General features: G+C 44.6%; 1 protein-coding gene across 1 annotated transcript in view; it reads left to right on the top strand.

Moving 5' to 3' along the window:
* The window catches only part of TMEM132C (transmembrane protein 132C), a 452,840-nt gene that overhangs the window by 345,043 nt on the left and 87,984 nt on the right, over positions 1-19,813 (top strand). The window contains exon 4 of the mRNA XM_024977666.2: positions 15,662-15,845. Coding sequence (XP_024833434.1) covers positions 15,662-15,845 — 184 coding nt within the window. The remainder of the gene's footprint in view (positions 1-15,661; positions 15,846-19,813) is intronic.

Here is a 19,813-nt window from a genome sequence, read left to right as displayed (position 1 = left end):
TCCCCTGTCCCTGGGATTCTCCAGGCAAGAACACTGGAGTGGGTTGCCATTTCCTTCTCCAATGCATGAAAGTGAAAAGTGAAAGTGAAGACTCTCGGTCATGTCCGACTCCTAGCAACCCCATGGACTGAGGCCTACCAGGCTCCTCCGTCCATGGGATTTTCCAGGCAAGAGTACTGGAGTGGGTTGCCCTTGCCTTCTCCAATATAACCTTCTGTATAGCACAGGAAACTCTATTTGATACTTTGTAATAACCTCTATGGGAAAGAATCTGAAAAAGGACTGGGCTTTGCTGGTAGCTTGCCTGGAGAATCCCAGGGACGGCAGAGCCTGGTGGGCTGCCGTCTGGTGGGCTGCCACGACTGAAGTGACTTAGCAGCAGCAGTAGCAGCAGATGGTAAAGAATCTGCCTGCAATGCGGGAGACTTGGGTTAGCTCCCTGGGTGGAGAAGATCCCCTGGAGGAGGGCATGGCAACCCACACCAGTATTCTTGCCTGGAGAATCCTCATGGACAGAGGATCCTGGTGGGCTACAGTCCATGGGGTCACAAAGAGTCAGACACAACTGAGAGACTAAGCACAGCACAGCACATATGTATATGCATAACTAAATGACTTTGCTGTACTCCTGAAACTAACATGACATTGTAAATCAGCTATACTCCAATATAAAATTTTAAAAATGATTTGGTGAAATAAATAAAATGGCAAAAAAGGAGAGAGGGATTTGAAGGCAGAGTCAACAGGATTGGTCAAAGGAGTGAGTAGGGGGAGAGAATGTGGGAAAGAGAAATCAGTCATTGTTTTGTTTGGTGGATTGAAGGTTAGGAGGGTTATGGTCCCACTTACCACAGTGGAGAAAATCAATGATCCAAGGATGACAGTGTAGTAAATAAATAATAAAACCTGTTTAAAGAACTACAACTCTCAGTATCAAGCATCACCTTCCTCCTTTTAATCTATGTTCTAAGTGGCTGAAGAAGATGGCAAAGAGAAGCTACTTATGCTGAGTCGTGTTGCCCCTTCTCTCTCTAATCTCCCCCATCCACTCCATCGAAAGAACTAATGATTTCCTCTCTCCGTAACTTCCATCTCCCCCTTCCATGGTGCCTCCCAATCCAAGCCACCATGACTCTTCTCTTAGATTATCTCTTCTTCTTCTCCCTGCCCCTCTCGAGCCACTACTTTCTGCTGAACTGCTACTGTTTGTGTGGGACTCGTGTTGGAAGTGGGCTTCCCCTGTGGCTCGGAGGTAACGCAGGAGCCGCAGGAGATGTGGGTTCAATCCCTGGATCAAGAAGATCCCCTGGAGGGATCTTGGATTCAGGAGGTCACAGTAAACCTCCTGAATGGGTTTGGCAACCCACTTCTGTATTTTTGCCTGGAGAATCCCATGGACAGAGGAGGCTGGTGGGCTACGGTACATAGAGTCGCACAGAGTCAGACAGGACTGAAGTGACTTAGCATTCACGCACATGTTAGGAGTGTATGTCAGCTCTTTGCCTGTTTGATCTCTTCCCTGCCCATCCTCCAAACTATTTGCCAGGATCCCTCACCAGCTGAATTATGGCTTGCTGCCCAGATGTTAGGATATGTCTATAACCAGCTTCATTGCACTCCAACCAGTCTTCTTTTGATCCTCAAAAGAGCTCCACCCACAATGTCCCCTCTTCCTAAATTCCCTTGCCTCATTTCCTCTGACTTAACGCCCACTCAGAGTTCAGGTCTGAGCTCAAATGTCCCCGTTTTAGGGAAGCCCTCTCTGATCCTCTTGGTTGAGTTATGCCAGTGTCAGGAATTGTACTTGATTGTCCTTAGATCCTAGTCCTCAACACATCTTGCTGTCATCACCCATCTCTCTGATCCTACAGTAAAGCCAGTCTCAAGAGAAGAACCCTGGGTTTCTCACTCAGCATCACCACACAGGGGCATTGCCAGGTCTTATAATAGGTGCTCATTAAACATCTGTTGGATGATCACTGACAATGTGTTCTCAGTCAAGCCAAACAATCTGCAGATTCTGCAGTGGATGTGAGGGTACCTTCTGCTGAGCTGCTGTTGCTTGTGTGGGAGCTGTGCTAGGAGTGTGTGCTGGCTGTTTGCCTATTTGGTCTCAGATCCCTTCCCTGCCCTTCCCTTGCTCTGTGATCCTCCAAACTATTTGCCAGGATCCCTCACTAACTGAATTATGGTGATGTTTAGCCAGTGGGAGGCACCAGTGAGAGATCAAAATAGGATAGAAGAAAGAAGTCAGAATATTTTGCTGTCCTCCCTGCTCCCTTTGGTGTCTCAGGCAGTGGGTCCTTTGTCTCCTTGGCTCTTCTCCTGCTAGGCATTTCTTGACTTGGCTGCAGCTCTCCCCCAGGGACCTAGCTCCTGGGGTCACCAGTTTCTCCCTTTGGTCATTAACCCTGGAAGGAGGAGCATCTTTTCTCATTGATAGTCTCTGACTGCCTTGCCATCTCCCATTTGACCTCTCTGACCCTCCAAAACCTTGACAACTAGAATTAAACCCCCTTTACAGAACTCGTGTCACAGGCTCGGTTTTCTGACTGCTGACCCCAATGCAAAGAGCATCCAGAAGAGTGATGCTTTCTAGAGTCTAATGGGTGGAGCTTCCTGCAGCACTGGGGAACCCGGGGCAGAGATGAGGGGCCAGGATGCTAGAACCTGGCTCTGCATATGTGTTTTGGATGGGATTGTGGTCTTGGTGCTTGAAGAGTAAGGTCTCTGTATTTGAAACTATTCCCTTAAAATATGAGAAGAATTTCTCTTTTTTTTACCAGTTTTATTAGGATGTAATTGACATGTGCATGCTAAGTGGCTTCAGTCCGACTCTGTGTGACCCTGTGGACTGTAGCCTGCAAACCCCCCCTGTGCATGGGATTCTCCAGGCAAGAATACTGGAGTGGGTTTCCATGCCCTTCTCCACAGCAGTGTAAAGGTTCAGGGTATACAACATGATAATTTGACATGCATACATCATGAAACAATGCCCAGAATAGTTTTACTGAACATCTGTCATCTCATATAGATACAACATTAAAGAAATAGAACATATATATATATATATATATACATATATATATTTCCTTTTGATGAGAACTGTTAGTGTTTACTCTCTTAACTTTCATTTATAACATTCAGTAGTGTTAATTTATCATGCTATACCTTACATCCTAGTGTTTAATTATCTTATAACTGGAAGGTTTTTGACTATATTTATTCAATTCTCCCTCAATCCCTGGCAGAATAATTCTACTTAACTCTGGTTTCACATGGGCATAACCTTGGAAGCTTTATTAGGGAAAAAATGATATCCAGGCGCACCAGAGACCATCTGAAGAGAAGTGAGGAAGGTGTTTTTGAAAAGCACTGGTGTTTTGGAAAAGCTCACCAAGTTATTCTGACATGCAGCTGGGGTTGAAGACATTATATAGAAGAGCAGAGATTGTGAGTATACATTCTTTCAGAATGAGGATGATATGGACCCCAAAACCAGAGAGAAGCGGTAGAGTGAGAATCAGACTACCTTCTCAACTCAGCTAGAACCACACTTGCTTAGAAGACACCAGGGCAGCGGGATGCTACAGAGGGGAACGGGGACCAGAACAAAGCTGCTCCAAGACATGTCACATCTGGTCAGTCTCCTCCCTGTGTCTTTAGCAAATAAATGAGGAATTGATCAGAGGTTGTAGGAACACTCGCAGAGGTCTCTGAGCCACTGTGGACCACATCACATTCACTTGTGTATCTCAAGTACCAAAGCACATGCCTGGCATAAGAGGGGAGCTTGCTAAGTGCTTGACGGATGGATGAATGGACAGACAGGTTGGGTGGTGAGTGGAGCATGCTCCTATTTTCTATTGAAAAATAAAACTTTCCTTTATCCCCTCTAGTCCTTTTAGTCTTGGCTGTTCATGCTGCCACAGAGACCCTCAGCTCATCAATTACAGACATTAACTGTAAATTATACTTTTGCATAGTTAATTCAGCCTCTTCATTATGTATTTAGTGGTGCTCAGCAGGCATAAAATTCAATAGCAAGCTTTGGAGCGGATCCAATTTCTGTCTTCTGTGGTATTTGGAAAAGGCAAAGTTTTAGTAGTGGACCTTGGAGCGTGTCTTTCCTGGAAGGGCTCCAATGGGCTCTGCTTTTTGCTTCTCTCTTGGAAGGAGTTCAGCCCTTCTGGGAAGGCTGATAGCGTCAAAGGCTGCATCTCCCCTCCTCTTCAACTAAGTGGGGACTCCTTCTCCCTTCTTGTGTCAAAATGAATTTTAACCTGACTAGTGGAAGGAAAGAAGAGTGTGAATATCAGGGAACCTGGCTTGGGGAGCATCACTCATTCATTATTCATTCAACAAATATTTATTGAGCTTCTCCTGAGGGTCAGCACCATGATGTATCACAAGGATATCATAGTAAACAATGCAGTGTCCTTGCTGTCATGGAGTTCACAGTGGAGAAAGGGTAGAGGGGCAGATGGTGAGGGACCCAATGCATATAAATGTAGAAAGCATTGTGTGATGATGTAGATAAAGTGGATGGCTGAGCCGTGGATAACAGGGTGAAGACAGTGATGAGTGAACCTCAGTGATATATGGGGAGAAGCAGGTGCAAAGGCACTGAGGTAGAGGGGAGCTTGGTGGCTTTGAGTAGAATAAACTAGAGAGAAAAATGGTGGAGAAAGAAATTGGTGCAATAATGAAGAGAGAGGGGCACTGTATTATCAGGAGATGGGAGATAAAAGCATTGCTGATCCTAGGGCCAGGCTAGAATGGTCCTTCAAAAAACACTTACTCTGGGACTCCCCTGGTGGTCCAGTGGTTAGGAATCCACCTGCCAATACAGGGGACATAGGTTTGAATCTCTAGTCTGGGCAGATCTGACATGCTACAGGGCATCTGAGTCCACATGCCACAATTACTGAGCCATCACCTTACAGTCTGTGCTCCACAATGAAGTGAAGAGTAGCCCCCACTTGCCAAACTAGAGAAAGACTGCATGCAGCAACAAAGACCCAGCAGAGCCAACATAAATTTAAAAAGCACTTGCTCCACAATATTTAACTTCCACTAACAAATGCAGTGGGTGTGTTTCCAACCTACAAATCCATTGTGCAAACTGTATATATGTATGTGTGCATATATACAAACTTTATTTCCCTGTCATTGTATCCAAGGTCTGCCTTAAGCTCCCATTCTGCCTGGAGGCAGAAAACTTAATCTGGTCATTTCAAGTCTACTAAGACCATCCCCATGGAAAAGAAATGCAAAAAAGCAAAATGGCTGTCTGGGGAGGCCTTACAAATAGCTGTGAAAAGAAGAGAAGCGAAAAGCAAAGGAGAAAAGGAAAGATATAAACATCTGAATGCAGAGTTCCAAAGAATAGCAAGAAGAGATAAGAAAGCCTTCCTTGGTGATCAGTGCAAAGAAATAGAGGAAAACAACAGAATGGGAAAGACTAGAGATCTCTTCAAGAAAATTAGAGATACCAAGGGAACATTTCATGCAAAGATGGGCTCGATAAAGGACAGAAATGGTATGGACCTAACAGAAGCAGAAGATATTAAGAAGAGGTGGCAAGGATACACAGAAGAACTATACAAAAAAGATCTTCACGACCCAGATAATCATGATGATGTGATCACTGACCTAGAACCAGATATTCTGGAATGTGAAGTCAAGTGGGCCTTAGAAAGCATCACTATAAACAAAGCTAGGAGGTGATGGAATTCCAGTTGAGCTATTTCAAATCCTGAAAGATGATGCTGTGGAAGTGCTGCACTCAATATGCCAGCAAATTTGGAAAACTCAGCAGTGGCCACAGGACTGGAAAAGGTCAGTTTTCATTCCCATCCCAAAGAAAGGCAATGCCAAAGAATGCTCAAACTACCGCACAATTGCACTCATCTCACACGCTAGTAAAGTAATGCTCAAAATTCTCCAAGCCAGGCTTCAGCAATATGTAAACTGTGAACTTACAGATGTTCAAGCTGGTTTTAGAAAAGGCAGAGGAACCAGAGATCAAATTGCCAACATCCGCTGGATCATGGAAAAAGCAAGAGAGTTCCAGAAAAACATCTATTTCTGCTTTATTGACTATGCCAAAGCCTTTGAGTGTGTGGATCACAATAAACTGTGGAAAATTCTGAAAGAGATGGGACTACCAGACCACCTGACCTGCCTCTTGAGAAATCTGTATGCAGGTCAGGAAGCAACAGTTAGAACTGGACATGGAACAACAGACTGGTTCCAAATAGGAAAAGGAGTACATCAAGGCTGTATATTGTCACCCTGTTTATTTAACTTCTATGCAGAGTACATCAAGAGAAATGCTGGACTGGAAGAAGCACAAGCTGGAATCAAGATTGCCGGGAGAAATATCAATAACCTCAGATATGCAGATGCCATGAACCTTACAACAGAAAGTGAAGAGGAACTCAAAAGCCTCTTGATGAAAGTGAAAGAGGAGAGTGAAAAAGTTGGCTTAAAGCTCAACATTCAGAAAATGAAGATCATGGCATCTGGTCCCATCACTTCATGGGAAATAGATGGGGAAACAGTGGAAGCAGTGTCAGACTTTATTTTGGGGGGGCTTCAAAATCACTGCAGATGGTGACTGCAGCCATGAAATTAAAAGACGCTTACTCCTTGGAAGGAAAGTTATGACCAACCTAGATAGCATATTCAAAAGCAGAGACATTACTTTGCTAACAAAGGTCCATCTAGTCAAGGCTATGGTTTTTCCAGTGGTCATGTATAGATGTGAGAGTTGGACTGTGAAGAAGGCTGAGCGCCGAAGAATTGATGCTTTTGAACTGTGGTGTTGGAGAAGACTCTTGAGGGTCACTTGGACTGCAAGGAGATCCAACCAGTCCATTCTGAAGGAGATCAGCCCTGGGATTTCTTTGGAAGGAATGATGCTAAAGCTGAAACTCCAGTACTTTGGCCACCTGATGCGAAGAGTTGACTCATTGGAAAAGACTCTGATGCTGGGAGGGATTGGGGGCAGGAGGAGAAGGGACCGACAGAGGATGAGATGGCTGGATGGCATCACTGACTCGATGGACGTGAGTCTGGGTGAACTCCGGGAGTTGGTGATGGACAGGGAGGCCTGGCGTGCTGCAATTCATGGGGTTGCAAAGAGTCGGGCACGACTAAGCAACTGAACTGAACTGAAGGCATTTCAGGTTTAAATTCAACTGATAGTCTTTCAAATTCTGTCCCATTTTCTTCAAAATTGACCCAAGTGGGAAGGATTAGGCTTTGAACTGTGAGGGAACCTTAGGTCTTCAGATAATCTGGCTGATATGTTTCATCTGCAGTAATGCTGTCTGGTGCTGGGATGTAGTCATGGTTCAGTGCTGATGTTCATGAGGTTTCCATGTTTCTGCCTAGTCTCTGAGGGTGTTTTCCATGACAGGTTTTCCTGCAAGATACTAACTTCAGTAACCTTGCCTGGAACCACATGAAAATTCCATTGCTTTCCTGTACTTCTCAGACTTTAGGAGGCTGGGAAGTGGGGTAGGCTCCTTCTCAGGCCCTCCCTGCTGCTGACATCTCTAGATAATCCTATTTGACTTCTGCTGTACCCTGCTGGAAACATACACGGGAGATGCTAGGGTCCCTTGGGAATCAAGTGAAAGACTTGTATCAGTCAGTGCCATCACGTGTTATCCACTGCTGTGTAACAAACAGTCCCAAATCTACCATCTTGAAACATCTATTATTTCACAGTAGATGGGAATTTCTCTGTTGGTTTTTCCTAGGCACTTTTATGGAACTGTATTTATCTGATACAATAGTTTGGGGCGGGATAACTGGACCTCGGTCTCTCCACATGATCTTGCATCTGGGTATCTTCATGGCCTAATTGGACTCAAGGGATGGACTCAGTGTTTTCCCTGTAGAATAAGGACCACCATGGCAGCACCAGCAAGCCAACCAGGTGCTAAAGAGCCCAGAGTCTGCTGGGCAGGGTGTAGGTCCAGGGTTATTCCACCTGCATCTCTGAGGCCCTCTGAGCACCTATACTTCCTAAGGGCCTCCCAGGTGGTACTAGGAGTAGAGAGCCCACCTGCCAATCAAGAGACTCAAGAGAAGCGAGTTCGATCCCTGGGTCAGGAATATCCCCAGGAGGAGGGCATGGCAGCCCACTCCAGTATTCTTTCCTGGAGAATCCCATGGACAGAGGAGCTGAGGAGGCTATAGTCTACGGGGTTGCAAAGACTCGGAAAAAACTGAAGAGCCTACTGCACAGTGTATAAGTCCAGGGTTCTTCTACCTGCATCTCTGAGGCTCTCTTAGCAGCTGCACTTCCAAAAGTGTAACCTAAATTAAGCTATAATTTCAGCAGCTTGAGAAATAATATTTTACATACTCCTCATAATCTTGGGTCCATGTAAGCCTCAGGTTCCACAGCAAGGAAAATAGTAGCCAGCAGGAGTATGTGACCACAACTGAACATTCAATTGTGTGGCCAAGGGCTCCCTGAAGCCCTTGTGGGAGACTTCCACACAGTTGGTGTCTAGAAGAGCTAGAACCTTCCATGCTCTTTCTCTCCACCTAGCAAGGGCACCACTTGGTCCATGCTTTTGTCCGGCTTACCTATGATCCATCTCACCAACTCATCTCTTTTTGTTAATTTTTTAAAGATTTTTTTTTGGATGCAGATTGTTTTTGACGTCTTTATTGAATTTGTTGCAGATTTGTTGAATTTATGTTTGGGACTTTTGGCCAAGAAGCATATAGGATCTTAGCTCCCAGACCAGGGATTAAAGCCACACCCCTTGCATTGGAAGGTGAAATCTTAACCACTGGACTGCCAGGGAAGTCCGCATTTCTCTTAGTAATCATGTTAGAGAGTAACATGATTACTCATGTCTCGAGGGTCAGTGTGAGGCTCATATCCAGAACTTTGATTCCAAAAAACATGTGCTCATGCTCACCCACCATACTGAAGAAAGAAAAACAAGTGACAGGATCTAGTCTAGTCAAATTCAAGGGCACAGCAGGATCCATACTGGCTGCCTGGGGAAGATGCTTAGACCAGGACCCAGGGACCTCAGAGGAAGTCTTATCTTTGCCCATCTGCTGTGTTCAGCAAATCCCAGGACACATGGCCTTAGGAGGACAAAGATATACAAGTCCAGTGAGGTTATTGAACAGGAGAAATACTGCTGTAACAAGAGCTACCATTTGATGGATAGTTGCTATTGTATGTATTCAGCTCTACACATGTTCTACCTTTTATCCTTGCAACAGCCTCATAAGGGTGACTTAAGACAGATAAAGAAACCAATTTTCCTACCAGTAAAGTTAGGGATTCTTCAACTTTGCTGCATATTAGAATCACCTGGGGGCTTCCCTGGTGGCTCAGCAGTAAAGAATCCACCTGCAATGCAGGAGACTAGGCAGACATGGGTTCGATCCTTGGGTTTGGAAGATACCCTGAAGAAGGAAATGGAAACCCACTCCAGTATTCTTGCTGCAAAATCCCATGGACAGAGGAGCCTGGCAGACTGCGTAGTCCACAGGGTCACAAAGAGTCGGACATGACTAAGCATTCATGCACTGACTGAGAATCACCTGGGAAGTCCTTAAGAATCCCAGTTCCCAGGTTCCACTGCAGGCCAGTGAAAGAAGATCCTTGGTGTGGGACCCAGACCTTAGAATCTGTTAAAGCCCCTTCGCCAAATAATAACAGATTGTCATCAAAGTTGAGAACTAGTGGGTTTGTTAGTTCCCATATGGGCTCATTAATGCCCCATATCACACCCCTACTAAAGAGCAGAGTCAGAATTCACACCCAAGTGTGTCTTATTTCAGAGTCCATTGTTGGAACACCTGTCCGATACAATTGCTGTGTAGACACTAGGAAGCAAAAAAATAATATTAATCATAACCATTTAGGAGCAAAATGCTTGGTGATCACAGAGGGAGAGAGCCCTTTTTGGTGGAGCAGTAATGTTCAACCTTGACCACACATTAAAATTGCCTGAGCTCTAAAAATACTACCATCTGAAGACATCTCTTGAAATTCTGATTCCATTGGTCCAGGGTAGACCTGAGTATCGTTATTTTTTTTTAATCTCCCCAGATGATCATAACATTCAGCAAAGGTTGAGAGCCTTCGTTTTATAGAAAGGGAAGGCTCAGGTTACTTCCTTAAGGGTTACAATTCTCCTTTGAAGCAATGTCATTGCATCAGTATGATTTGCAGTAAAGTATTCTCTTCCCTTATCCTTCCACATTTGCCTGTGCCTATAAATTTTTAAGCTGTGGGGACTGGGATAGAGAGAAGGGGAAAGAATTTAAGTCTGAGCTCAGTCTAATCCAAGGGTGTCGGGAAACAGGGCAACCTTCAACAGCTTTACCCCTGCCTCTGCCCTTCATCATTATGCATTCTGATTTCTGCCTTGTATGCTAATTGCAGGGAACAGGAATGGAAGAGATGACTCTCTCAATAACAAATCAAATCCTTTCTCACTGTCCTGACATACTGGATTAGGGCATGTTATCTCAGCTCAGCCAATCAGATATCCCCACTCAGCACTTTGAATGTGGGATTAGTGATGCAAAGCACCAAGGACAGTAGAAAATCTGTTTTGGCATCAGCAGTGGTGTCCCATCTAGAGATGGTTTTGTCCAGGTTTCTCATTATCTTGTAACTTTCCTTTTCTCCCACCTATTCTCCACGTGTTTTTCTCCACACTTCCTAGTAATTAAGTTCCCATTTCTTTGTCAGTCAGCCCAAGGTGTTTTCTGTTACTTGCAACTTGCAGCCAAACTAATATACTTCAGCACTATGGAGAGCTCCCAGAGATTATCAGGGCATTCATGTGGATGGTGGGGTCAATGGAACTATCTAATAAAGCCTTTCCCAGAGGGGATGTATGTGTCCTTTGCCTTCATGAAATACACATGAAATAAAATGAATAAAACAAAGCCTGAGCCAAATTATTCTGTTCTCTAGGAGCTGCTTCCCTATAGTAAGGTTGATTTCTTCATTTTGTTAGTCTCATTTCTTTCTGCAGTCATTAAGCTGCCAAGATTGGCTGATGGCTTTGAAGCTGAAATTCCTTACACCCTATAGTGGGGAAGTAAAGTCCTTTTGGCTTCTTAAGATACACCAAGACTTCATTTTCTTACAAGACAGAGTTCAATAACTAAGAGTTTTGGTAAATTGGATTTCCAGTAGTCCAAACTTTATTTTGACTGTTGGGGGAATTTATTTGTTATTTAGTAAGAGCTTTTTTTAAGCCAGTTTTGAAAATTTCTTTCAAGAGTTACTACAGTAAATCTACACTATTGATTTTGCAAGTGATCGTTCTTGGTCACTCTCTGGAGTCAGTTAAATGTTTAAATTCCTCTCTTTATTACTCCAACGATATCATAAGCCCCATATAGGCTGGCATGAAGGGTTCTTGGTTCCTCCAAGGCAAAAGCTTAACAAAGATTTTGGTTGGCTCAGAGAGGAGGAAAGCACAGCCACAGACAGAATTGCAGACAGACTTCTTTTCTTGGTCCCTTCTGCTGGCAAAATGGATCATACCATGGCATCGTGTCTGGCAGGAATAGCTACTGAGTAAATGCACTGTATACAAATCTGAAGAGATTCCAGTTCATGATGAATGGCAAAGAATCAACATCTACAGTCTGACTTGTTCTCACGGAACTCCTAGACCAGCCCTATAGGGGCATGTTTTTTTGTTTTGTTTTTTGGCTGTGCTGGGTCTTTTTTGCAGCACATGGGCTCTAGAGTTCTTGGACTCAGTAATTGTGGCATGTAGGCCACTCTAGTTGTGGCGCCTGGGCTGAGTTACCCCCACAGCATGTGGGGTCTTAATTCCTGGAGCAGTGATTGAACCTGTGTCCTCTGCACTGGAAGGCAGATTCTTAATCCCTAGACCACCAGGGAAGTTCTTAAATAGGTATGCTTTAAAGGTGGCTTTAGACCAAATCTAAAGTCACAGAGAAGGAACATAGTGTCAAATCCTGCTAAAATCAGGAAGAACTCACATTTACTGATGTTTCGTAGTTCTGTTCTAAGTGCCTGAGACATATTTGCTCGTTTATTTAATCCTCATATCAACTCCATGAAAAGGAAAGGATTTGAGTTCCCACTTGCCAAGTAGGGGAAAGAGGGTAGAGTTGCCCCAAGTAACCCAGCCAGTAACAGGTGATGCCAGTAACAGGTGACCTTTTGACCTTATGCTCAAAAAGTCTGTTTGGCAGTGGCAGCATAGGGGTCATGACACTGGCTATGTTCCCCTGAAAGAGTCATGGGTCATCTTCTACGGGTTCTACTCTCTACACTTTATGAGAATAGAACCCATAGAGTCACAGATTCTATTCTCTCCTTCCTTTTCCTACTTCCTTTCTTTTTTCATTCTTCAATAAAATACTTCTTGGGATTTCCCTGGTGGTCCAGTGGTTAACAGTCCACCTTCTAGCGCAGGGGACGTGGGTTCCATCCTTGGTTAGGGAATTAAGATCCCACATGCCATGAGGCAGCCAAGCTCTCTTGCTGCAACTACTGAGCCCATGGGCCACAATTAGAGAGACAGCTATAAGCCACTATGAAAGAGCCCACGTGCTGAAACTAAGACCCAATGCTGTCAAAAATTAAAATTAAAATAAATAAATATTAAAAAAATAAACTACTCCTTGGATGCCCAATATTTACATGTATCACTGAATGTGCTTTAGCCGTGGTGGTTGCGATATGGAGGAGAGGAGTATCTTAAGGACCAATTTCGGCCCCATAGCCAGCATCGTCACATCCCCTGGGTATACACTAAGGGTCCCATGGACCACAGTTGGGAAATCACCACTCTACATCATATTTAGGTCAGGGGTCTTCCACCCCAAAGACAGAGATAAGTTAAAGGCACGTGGCCAACTCCCCAGCATTATTCTCAGTGTAAGCGTTCCTTCGGGGCCACAATAGGATCTTTGGACAACTGGATTTTGGCCACATGCAGTACTCAAAAAGTGAATTTTATTGAATAGTCTGTCAAATAACCAATAGCTGTGTCCCCCAGCAAGCACAGCCAGTGGCCAGCTCTTCTGAAGATAAGGAGATACCAAGGATGAGTGTTCTTGCTAAGAAGGCAAGGTGAAAACCCCTGAAATGAGAGATGTCTTTAGCCCAGTGAAAGGAGAGGCTGGCCAGAGTGTGCAGGAAGGATGTCTAGAAGTTGAGCAGACCTAGATTCCTGCAGGCCTTACCTGCTGAACCAAGAACTCCAAGAGGTCTCCGAGTTTGGAAACACTCCAGGTTCCAGACATGTCTCGCTCATTTTCCAAGGCAAATAATTCACCCTTTAAAAAAAAAAAAAAGTTTGTTTATTTGTCTGTGCAAAGTCTTAGTTGTGGCACTCAAGATCTTCAATCTTCCTTTTGGCGTGTGGGATCTCCAGGTGTGGCATGCGAACTCTTAGTTGCAGCATGCGGGATGTAGTTTTCTGACTAGGAATCTAAGCCAGGCCTCCTGCACTGCGAGCTCAGAGTCTTAGCCACTGGACCACCAGGGAAGTCCCAGTAATCACCCTTGATGTTGTATAGACCATGACTTGAGGTTCCAGACACTGGGTTGGTTTGCCCTCCCAAAGGGATAGCCAGCATCTCAGAAATTGCTATCCTCAGGGCCCCTCTTCCAGCCCAGAGTACTGGAAGGGAGATTCAGGAGTCCCGCCAGGTGCTTTGGTTGGCACAACAACCTTGCTGGTAACCTCTCATCCCAGCCACTGAGCAGGGCTAAGGGTAACAGAGTGAGGAGCAAACTTTCTGGCTTTGGGGCAAGCTGTGAAGATTGAGTACGTGCATCCTTAACTGATGATCATCCCCAGCAAAGGGAAGGGTCTCCATCACTCTTGACAGTGGTCCCAGCACATGCTTGAGATACAGTGTTACCATCTTTGGCGTTTCTTTCTTGATGTGCCATGGAAAATCCCCCTCAATTCACCTGAAAGCACAAGGCATGCCCAGTAGCTGCCAGCTGAGAAAAATGCTAACTGTTGGCCCACCACTTCCAATATTCAGCCCAGAGGCAAACAGCACTGGGGGTCCCTCAGCCTGGCTTCAGGGTTTCCCAGGTAACTCAGTGGTAAAGAATCCACCTGCCAGTGCAGGAAACCCGGGTTCCATCCCAGGGTCAGGAAGATCCCCTGGAGAAAGAAGTGGCTACCCACTTCAGTATTCTTGCCTGGGAAATCCCAAGGACAGAGGAGCCTGGTGGGCTATAGTCCATGGAGTCACAACAAAGTCAGAAAAATCTCCCTGGCCCACCCTACAAACCTAGCTATATGCCTGGTATGCTCTTCTTTCTTGTTTCTACCAATATTGATTCTTTTGTTTCAGTAGCTCCAGAAAACCTCTCCCATTTTCCCTTCTCTAACCTCCTAAAACAAGGGCTGGCAAACTTTTCCAGTAAAGGTCCAGATAATGAATACTTTAGGCTCCTAAGGATATATACTACCTGACATAATTACTCAGTCGTGTGCTCATAACACAAAAACAGCCAGAGACAAAATACCAGTAGGCAGGGCTGTAATTCCAAAGAAGCTATTTACAAAAAAACAGGCAGCAGGCTCGGTTTGGCCAACAGACCAGTTTGTTCATCTCTGCCCAGGAGAAACTCTCCTGATGTCTTGTAATTTCATACTCAACTCCCCAACTGCATTAGAGCAGAATGTTTTTGAGAGCACAGAGCTGGGAATTGGAAGACGTGATTCTCGCTCAGTCTTGCTCTAACTCGTGTACAACTCTTGGCAACCGCATGGACTGTAGCATGCCAGGCTCCTCTATCTTCCACTATCTCCCAGAGTTTGCTCAGATTCATGTAGGTGGCTCAGTGGTAAAGAATCCTCCTGCCAATGCAGGAAACATGGATTTGATCTTTGGATCAGGAAGAACTCCTGGAGAAGGAAATGGCAACCCATTCCAATACTGTTGCCTGGGAAATCCCACAGAAAGAGTAAACTTTTTGACTAAAGGGCCAGATAATGAATGTTTAGGCTTTAGCCTGGTGGGCTACAGTCCATGGGGTCACAAAAGGGTCAGACACAGTGACTAAAACAAAAACAACAGCAATGGAAACCAGGTAATGGATCTAAAATAATTAAATCTATGGGAGACTCTACATTCAGCTTTTTCTGCCTCTAACTAGCTGTGTGGTTGATGAGCGATTTATGCTGCTTAGGCCTTCATTTTGTCATGTGAAAACTAAGATCTTTGTACTGTCGGCTATTTCTGAAGCAGCAGAATTGCTGGGACAAGCTTGCTAAAAATACATATGAAAGAAAAAAGTGAAAGTGTTAGTCCCTCAGTCGTGTCCAACTCTTTGCAACCACATGGACTTTAGCCTGCCAGGTTCCTCTGACCATGGAAATTCCCAGGCAAGAATACTGCAGTGAGTAGCCATTCCCTTCTCCAGGAGATCTTCCTGACTCAGGGCTTGAACTCTGGTCTCCTGCACTGCAGGTAGATTCTGAATGACCAGGGAAGCCGTGTCAAATCCCCGGTGCTATGCCTGAAAAGCATTTGCTTTATCCTTGTATTCTAGTTATAATTGTGAGGGAGTAAGCCAAGGGATTGAAAGGTTTTGCCACCAAACAAAGTCAACTTAAAGCTCTTTTCCTTTGCTCTCTTCCAGAAGCAGCAGTTTATTCAATGAGGTTGTGCAGATGAACTTTGAAATCGCCAGCTTCAGCAGCCTCTCAGGGAGCCAGCCCATCACCTGGCAAGTGGAATACCCACGGAGGGGGACCACGGACATCGCAGTGTCAGAGATCTTCATCAGCCAGAAGGACCTGGTTGGCATCGTGCCCTTGGCCATGGTAAGACTTTTGCGAGCATGGATGCACCTGCATTCAGCTATCTGATTGCACCTTGATGTCCTTCTTAGCTTCCCCAGGATGTTGGCTGCAATTGTTTTATGGGATGTTTGCATTCAAAGTTTTCCATCTTCCTACCCGCTTGGAAGTCGCTACTTTTCATTAATCCAGCCTTTCTCAACTTCAGCTAATTTTATACTGGCTTTATGACATTTGCTATTTTATGACATTTGCTATTCCCCTGTGCCAGATATATAGTATTTACTTACTTTTTCTTCTCGAACTCTACAGCAGTTCTTTTTATTTCTGTTCCCCTTTTATAAGGAAGCTTTAAGCCACTACATTATTAGGATGAGTGTGGTTTGCTGCTGGTGTAAACCACCCCCAAATCTTAGGTTCCTCATGCAACCTAGGTTGGTCTTGCTTATACCACATGGCTTAGATGATGGGCTCTGTTCCAGGCAGTCCCTCTGGGATCTAGGCTGATGGATATGTCATCATCTTGCAGCTAAAACGGCAGAAACAACATGGCCTTCTTGGAGGCAAAGATAGAGGAACAGTCTGAGTCACATGCAAGCTCTTTTAAGCAATGGCCAACGGATTACAAATGACACTTTCACACACATCCTTGGGCAGAAGGAGTCCCCATGGCCCCATCAGATTTCAAGAGGTCTGGGAAACATAGGTGCAGAGGAAAAGTTAGATGACTACCCTGTTCTCTGTCTCATTGCACAAGAAATCAACATATAATTGACACAAATAGAACACAGCACAAATACAGTACATTCAAATCCCTGTTTCCAACTTCCCTGTACAGCTGGAAATGAGGAAGGGAGAGAGAGAATGGTAAGGGGCTAGAAGGATCACTCACCCACGTCTGCCAAGCCCTGAAACTATTCTCAAGAGCCATTCCTAGGCTTGTGCACAAGTGTTAAGACCCCCTTCTAGGAGATGTAAAGATGATGGCATTTCAAAGGCATGGGGAAAGTATTCTAAAGTGTAGCTCCAACTGTTTTTGCCAGAATTCACTTTCACGGACATGGAGTCTGGTGTGGATGTTCAAAAACTAATTTCTGTTCAGCTTTGGTGGCTCAGCCAGTAAAGAATCTGCCTGCCATGTGTAAGACCCTTGACCTGTCCCTGGGTTGAGAAGATCCCCTGGAGAAGTAAATGGCAATCCACTCCAGTATTCTTGCCTGGAGAATTCCATGGACAGAGGAGCCTGACAGGCTACAGTCCATGTGGTTTCAAAGAATGGGACACAACTGAGTGAATAATTGCATTAGAAATTGAAATGAGCAGGCTTTATTGACACTGGGTTAAGAAATATATCATTTAGAATTCTTTGAGTTACATGTGACAGAAAAGCCAACTCAAATTGGCTTAAGCATGATGAATTCACCAGCTCAGGTAACTTTAAAAGTCTAGAAAAGTGTTTCTCAGATGTTAACGTGCATATAGGTCACTTGACGATTCTCTTCAGATGCAAATTCTCATTTAGGAGGTCTGGGTTGGGTATTTTGTTAAAGCTCCTAAGTTATGCCAGTGCTTCTGGTCAGTGGAGCACAGGTTGAGTATGAAGTATGGAGTGTGTGTGTGAGTGTGTGTGCAAATGATGTCATCATGGAAGGTGGCTCCTTGTCCTGTGTCAGCTTTGTGCTCTTCTTGGCTAGAGTCAGTGTCCAGGAGACTCTGTCCCTAAGGTGACTCCTGGTAGTGCCAGGCTGATATATTCACAGTATCATATCCATCAGGAAAAGAGTGAAAACTCATTGCCAACCAGTCAAGCAAATTCTTAGGACTGCTCTGATTGGAACTGATTGGCTGGCTTGGATCATGTATCCAACCTGGGAAGCCAATCATGGAAGCCAAACAAAATGTGATGCTCTCATTGGCCTGGCCTAGGGAACACCTTCCCCTGGAGCATGTTTGGAATCAGACTAAGAGCTGGTAGGCATGGGGCATGATGGGAAAATCTGATTCCACTGAAAGGAGGAATGGATGCTAGTCAGACATAGCAACAGACATACCCATAGGAAGTATTCTCTACCATAGACTTCTCTTGACTTTCCATGTCCTAGAAAAGGCCTCAACAATCTATAGCACATGGGCTAAATTCAATTTCTGCCTGTTTTTGTGCATCATGCAAGCTAGGAACGACTTTTTCATTTTCAAATAGATACATTCTAAACAGTTATATAAGTAGTTTATTAATATACTCAGTTTTGCCTCTTGGCTCACAAACCCTAACATGTTTTCTATCTAGCCCTTTAGAGAGAAGATTTGCAGCCCTATGTTAACATAAATTATAGCCTATAAGTGCCTAATTTTTATCCTATTTCAAAAAGATAAGACATCCAGATACTGTGAAAAGTAAAGTCATTATTAGGATATGAGATATTATTTTGGCCACAAGAAACCCCTCTTTGAAGCGAAGTATTATTATTGTTGTTATTGTGATTTTGTAATACCTTTAAGGTAAAACGAAATGATGACTCACACACCCAGAATCCTATCGTTTGCAAATAACTGTAAAAGAATTCAAACTGTCTGCATCCAAGTGACCACAGGGAGGCTGACCACACAGTGGAGTAGACTTCAGAGTTCTGATGGCTAGATTTGAACTAATGTGATGTCATCATTTTTCTTCCCCTCGAATGTACAATTTAACCTCAACTCTGCAAAGAGATGTGGACAATTAGGAACTGTATTAGCATGAAGAGTATAAAAGCATCAGTTTGGAGGAATTTCTTTTCTCTTATTTTCTGTGTTTTCAAAGTTTGTTCTAGAATAAACTTTAGTACATTAATAGGCAGCTGAAATAGAAATTTTTATTTGGAAGAAAGTAGCAAATTAAACTGCAACTTGACTGAAGATGAGACATTAAAAAAAAAACTGAATAAGAGGCAAGTCTTTAGGTCACCTTTAGCAGCCAGTGAGGCAATGGGCTGGTCTTTGAAATAAATGAATTCCCCCAATTGTTGCTCATTTTAAAGAAAAGCAAACTGCAGAAAGGCAAAATAGATGTTTACCAAACGGGAAATGGGCCTCTTTGGGGAGGTTCTCTTAGAATCAAGCCTTCCCAGGTGAAGATGAAGTTGCTTAGTCATGTCCGACTCTTTGCAACCCCGTGGACTGTAGCCCACCAGGCTTCTCCATCCATGGGATTCTCCAGGCAAGAATACTGGAGTGGGTTACCATTTGCTTCTCCAGGGGACCTTCCCGACCCAGGGATCGAACCCGGGTCTCCTGCATTGGAGGCAGACGCTTTAACCTCTGAGCCACCCAAGCCCCTTCCTAAACCCAGGAAAAAAGCCATGAGTCTATTAATGAGATTCTCAGTGACCTTCTGCCTCACTTAGCAACAGCTTCTAACTCCCTGTGAATAAATGAGATGGAAGGAGCAGAGGAGAGGGCCCTCAACTCTCTAGCAGACTGATCCTTCTGGGAAGGAGCCCCCTGAATCACACTGCCCACCCCTTGCAGCATCCTAAGTCGAGAACTTGGCCCTGCAAAGCCTTCTTTTGTCCACCCCACTGTCATTTACTCAGTGATGTGATCCTCTCTTTCTGCAGGGGCAAGAAAGCTTCTGGGTCCAGTTCCATGGGCTTTGAGCATCTCCCATCCCTCCAGTTCCCCCCGCCCAAAGCGCTACATCAGCTGGGGCAGGAGAGGGGCAGGGATCTGGCTGCGGAGACCAGGACCAAAGGCTGTCCAGGGCAGTCTGAGGCCAGCACAGACTGGGAGCTGGAGCCATAACTTTAGTTCTTGGGCTTCCATTCTTCTTTGATGTAAGAAAAAAGTACTCAAGTGTCTAGTTGAGACCCTATGAGCAGAGGCCAGGTGCAGACCTCCATGTGGCAGTTTCTGCAAGCTGGCAGCACAGATGTGGAGATGCTGGTCTCTTTTCAGGGTAAAGTGATGCAGAATCCACTTGACTTCACCCTGAGCTCTTACGATGTGCAGACACT

The sequence above is a fragment of the Bos taurus genome, chromosome 17 (assembly GCF_002263795.3).
Source record: "Bos taurus isolate L1 Dominette 01449 registration number 42190680 breed Hereford chromosome 17, ARS-UCD2.0, whole genome shotgun sequence".
NCBI lineage: Eukaryota > Metazoa > Chordata > Mammalia > Artiodactyla > Bovidae > Bos > Bos taurus.
Note: the sequence above shows the minus strand (reverse complement) of the source record. Positions and strands in the feature narration are given on the sequence as shown.